This window comes from Bacillus rossius, chromosome 7, assembly GCF_032445375.1.
Source record: "Bacillus rossius redtenbacheri isolate Brsri chromosome 7, Brsri_v3, whole genome shotgun sequence".
In the NCBI taxonomy this organism is placed as follows: Eukaryota; Metazoa; Arthropoda; class Insecta; order Phasmatodea; family Bacillidae; genus Bacillus; species Bacillus rossius.
This window is the reverse complement of record NC_086335.1, coordinates 4916210-4921235: the sequence shown is the minus strand read 5'-3', so window position 1 is coordinate 4921235 and position 5026 is coordinate 4916210. Positions and strand designations below refer to the sequence as shown.

Genomic DNA, 5026 nt, shown 5'->3' with positions numbered 1-5026 from the left:
CCCCTATAGCTTCACTGCAGGAGGGTGTCTTCTTGCTGGTGATGAAGAGTCTTGGGATGGCCAGTCCCAAGTCACTTCTTCACCTGCCAGTTGTCTCCACAGGTCTAGAAGCGGACAAGGGTACCTGCCAGAGTTGCTGTAGATGATGTAGTTGCTGGTACCGGAACAGGTTCTTGGATGTCGTTGATGGTGGCTGGTGAGTGTGCAGGTCCAAGTCTTCGTGGAGCTGGTGTCCTTGCATATGGAGAAGAATCAGTCCCAAAACAAGGAGAGACAAGAGAGTCCTAACTATGTTACTATGTTACTATCCCCCAGAAGAAAAAATACAGAGAGTAATGAGACCCAATATTATATCATGTTTCCACACAAAACAAATACACTGACAATATATTTGCGTTGCAGGATGTCGACGAAGGAGTGCTCGCGGTGCTTCAAGGACGTGGTGAGCATGGAGGCGACCGTGCCTGCGGCGTCCTCCACCCCCCTCAAGGACATCGTGGAGGAAGCAGAGGACAGCGTGGTGCCACCCCCGGAGCACGGCTAGCACGGCTGGCATGGCTGGCACGGCTGGCTCTCTCCTTCCTCCCACTCTGGGGGTGCACGAGTCGAGTCGAGTCGAGTCGTACAAAAACTCAAGTATTTTCGAATAGAGTATTCAGCAAATATTTTGACGTGATAATGTCTTATAAATCGATGAACGCCGGCTTCACGCACGAAAAATTGTCACGTTCAGCCTGAGCCGAGCGTGAAAGAACCGGCCAACCACCGTGCGAGAAAATCTTCTATAATATCAAACAGGTTAAGGCGGGCGTTTTAACTAATTGTTCGTTATTATATTTAAACAAATTATTTGAATTAAATTTGCAAAAACTGGAAATAATATTTGGAAATTTAAAAGTGCAATTTTTCATCAATGTTTTCTTATGACTTTATCACGTAAAATTATCATCCGTAAACCGACTTTACAAACTCCCCCCCCCCCCCTTTTTTTTTTTTTGCGCTTTACCTTTTAAGCTCAACTAACAGAACATAGTGGCACAAGAGTACATACTGTACAGAGTATCTCATGATGGTTTATTTACTCACTATTATTGAGTTAACTGAATAATAGCCTACAGTCCCTACCCACAGTATTTATATTTATCATTTAATTTGTTCATATTTCAGGTTGTTTGCAGTTGTCGTCGAGCGGGCTGATCCCCTTATTGGTTGTGTAGGTTCTTGGGCTAGCTCAGTTGGGGGTGGGTTTCGGGCCGCGTGGCAGTTAAGAGGATCTAGCCTGCTAATAATGAAACTACATAGGGTTTCGTGGCACTCACTCTTTTTATTGGCCACTATTTGCACTGGCACGGGGCTATCGCAGTTCCCGCCTACGACCGTTCTTAGGTGAGGCCTGACTACACGAGAATTTCCCCTTACACGGCCGCCTATGGGAAGTAGTAGGCGCCGGCGTCGCGGCGCTAACCGATGGCGTTTGTCCCAAACCGGCAGGGCTTTGATTTCCTGTCCTATAGCGAATTCAGGCAAGCACTACCTGCGGACACAGTTTCTGAAATGTCCCATTAAAATGGCGAGGTCTCGTCCATGACACAATGGTACTATTTTATCCTAGGCAATGCATGACTATACAAGCGAATAAAGATATATATATATATATACATACAAGAGGAAAGGAAAAAATTATGAAACACTAATAAAAAGAAAACTAAACTATTTACAATAAGGCGACCCCTTGGCAATAGTTTACATACTAATCTCCATAGTTTCGAACTGCCTGACACGACTCGAAGACTGTTGCTGATCTATTCCCCGCGTCACTGACGTTAAGCCCGGAGGCCTCTATGCTCACCCGTTTCACTCGTCTTGGCGAGAGCTCGCGGCCGACACGTCACTCCTCCGCGGTTCTCCAGACGCGACTGCCTCCTCTGCTCGCGCCGACCCCCTCCCCGCGCGCGTCTCGTGCAGCATCTGACGTCCTCGTGGACGGGAACCCGCGACTTGTTCACCCCGTGCATATTAAAATACATGTTATTTACCCTTCTAATTTAAATTATACATGATGGATGATATTATAGTTTTTACAATAAAAATTATGTCCTGCTGAAAGAAAAGAAAATATACATAAAAAAAACTACGTCGGAGGGACACTGATTTATTGAAGGTGGCACCACTGGCTCCCGCACACGCCCGCGCACAGAAGAAGGCGGTGACGCGCCATAACGGCCTGTAGGAGCTAGGGTGGCCTCTGGGTCGACGTCAAATGCCCCCCCCTCCCACAAGGCCATTATGCGCGTCAACGTCTCTTAATCGCATCTGCCGTTGCACTCGTTGATCGTAGAAACGAGAGGGTAGGAAGTGTCTTGGCCTCTGGTGTGTATCGTGTGCGGGTGTCTCGCGAAGGGTGGCAGTAAACTCATGACACTGAGTCGGGATCCTGTGTTAGTGTGGTGGCTTGCCTTTGGTAGGTTATTGCACTGAAATTCCCGTAAGTAGGTGGGTACCCGCCGTATCCTCCTAGGTCGGGAGTTTTCCCCAGATTCGCTTCTGGAAATTGAGGGGCTGAGCGAACAGTTGGGGTCTAATGTCCTGCCCTTTCCCCCCATCCTCGTGGTTGGGATGGCAGACCACCCCGAAGATCCTGGTTCACCTGTCAGGACCCCCATCAGTTCTTCCTCCATCCCCTCTGTGTCCCCCCGTTCTGTATCTGAGTCTGGTTCGGTGACGGTCATAATGAACGACGAGTCCGCCAGACTCGTATTGAGGGGCCAGAGAGGGGTGTCTGGGTCTTTCCCCTCCTCGTCCTCCCCGTCCGTGTCCGGTTCCGTGATGAACTGGATCACGTTTGTGTCGGCGGTCGTTTCGTCTGGTTCCCCAAATGTCCTGGCTGGTTCCATTACGCTCTCTTCTGCCCCTCCTGTCTCCGTTCCTTTCATGGCTGCCCCTGTGTCGGCTGCCGGTCGCGTCTCTGTCACGTCTCCTTGTTCTTTCTGTCCCGCCATGTCCTCGTCCCACCTTCCGTCCATGTCACGGCTGGCTTGGTTTGCGTCGGTGACTGGTGTAGAGGCAGACCCCTCTCCCCTGTCCGTGTCCCTTGGAGCTTGTCTCCCCCCCGCGGCTAGGCGCAGTTGGTCTCTGTGAATTTTTGCGGGCCTCCCGCTTGGTGTACGTATTAAGTACGATATGGCCCCCGCCTGTCGCAGAACGGTCCTGGGGCCCGCCCATTTCGGGGCTAGACCTGCACAAAAGTTCTTTGCCCTTGACGACAGAGGATGCTGTCGGACGTACACTTGGTCCCCGGGGTTCAGAGTAGGGGGGGGTCTAGTGGACTGTGGTGTCGTCTGCTGTAGATAGGCCTCCTGTCTCCGCCTAGCCCTCTCCTGCATTCTGGTCAGCTCGGTATTGAGACATTCGCCCCATCCGGCTTCTGTGGCTGCCGCCTCTACCCGGCATTCTCCTGGCAGCGCCAGGTTCCGTCCCATGACCAGCTCTGCCGGCGAGTAACCCGTGGCGGCACTCGTACGACGCCTCAGACAGTATAAGAGGTTCGGCAAATGGGTATCCCATTTTGAATGGTCCTCTCCCAACCGGAGACGGAGCTGAGCCTTTATCTCTTGGTTCCGTCTCTCGGTTGGGTTGGCCCTCGGGTGATACGTCGGCGTCGTGTGGTGGCTCACCCCCCACCTTCTGCAGGCCTGTTTCCAGCGGGCTCCCGTGAACTGACATCCGTTGTCCGATAGGAGCACCGCTGGGTACCCGAAGCGAGGGGCTACCTCTCCGTCGATCAGCGCTATCAACGTTCCCGACCGGACGTTGGAGACCGGATAGGCCTCGACCCATCTGGTAAACAGGTCTGTTAGTACTACAAGGAAGCGCTTGCCTTTGCTGCTGCGGGGATAGGGCCCCATGATATCTAGAGCTAGTGTGTGGAATGGGTGTTGCGGGCGGCGAGGTCGCTGTTGCTCCTCGCCGTCTGTCCTCCGGGCCTTGCGCTGCTGGCAAGTGTGGCAGCGTCGGACGTATTCCCGGACATCGTGTCCCATGCCGGGCCAGTGGAAGGAGACCCTGATTGCCTCCGCGGTTTGTTCGGCCCCGGGGTGGCCTGCTAGCTGGTGGTCATGGAAATAACCCAGTATGGCCGCGCGGGCCCCCTTCGGGGCGTGAGTTCGCCAAGCATCCCCACCTCCCGGCACCCGCGTCTGCAGGACCCCGTCCACGCAGCGCTGATCCGGTACCACCTGGTTCCCGCACGCCTCCACGGCGGCCTTCGAGACGTCGTCCCCCCGCTGAACCCGCTGCACGGCGCTAATCAGCTGGGAGAGAGTGTCCACTGCCTCGGGTTCAGTGACTGGTTCCTCCTGTGTTACCGCGTACAATGCCGCGGGCCCCATCTGGTCTCCCGTGACGGGTGCGCGCCCTGACGGAGGAAGCAGATCGTCCCACGTGCCCTCGTCCTCAAAGATGTCCTCTGGGTTAGGATGTCGTGACAATTCATCGGCAAGTTGGTTAGTCCTCCCTGGCACGTGTTCCACTGTGAATGCAAAGTTTTGGAGGGTCACAGCCCACCGGGTAAATTTACTCTTCCTCCCTTGCATCGAGTTCAACCATTTTAAACACTGATTGTCCGTCCTAAGAGTAAACTCCCGCCCTTCCAGATGGTGTTGGTACCGCTTGACAGCCCACACCACTGCCAAGCACTCCTGTTCATTCACATCGTAGTTCCGGGCGGCCGGCCCGAATTTGGCACTGGAATACTCCATCACGCGTCGCTCGCCATTGGGTCCAACCTGGTACAACACGGCCCCCATACCTACTTGACTCGCGTCCGTTTGTAGGTACAGGGGTTCGCCCGGCACCAGCCGTGCGAGGGTGTGACTGTCCTTGAACAAGCGCTTGACAGTAGCCAGGGCGCGGTCGGCCTCCGCGGTCCACCTGTATTTTGTTTTGGGGGATAGCAAGTCCGTCATGGGGGCCGTCACCGCTGCGAAGTCCGGTATGAAGGACCGCAGCCAGTTCAGGAGCCCCATGA

The 5026-nt window shown here is 54.0% G+C and overlaps 1 protein-coding gene across 1 annotated transcript in view; it reads left to right on the top strand.

Annotated features, from left to right (window-relative positions):
* Nucleotides 1–1344, top strand: part of LOC134533649 (sorting nexin-16) — a 65372-nt gene extending 64028 nt beyond the window's left edge. Inside the window, exon 7 of the mRNA XM_063371183.1 lies at nt 403–1344. Coding sequence (XP_063227253.1) covers nt 403–544 — 142 coding nt within the window. The 3' untranslated portion in view covers nt 545–1344. The remainder of the gene's footprint in view (nt 1–402) is intronic.
* Nucleotides 1345–5026: the final 3682 nt, after the last annotated feature.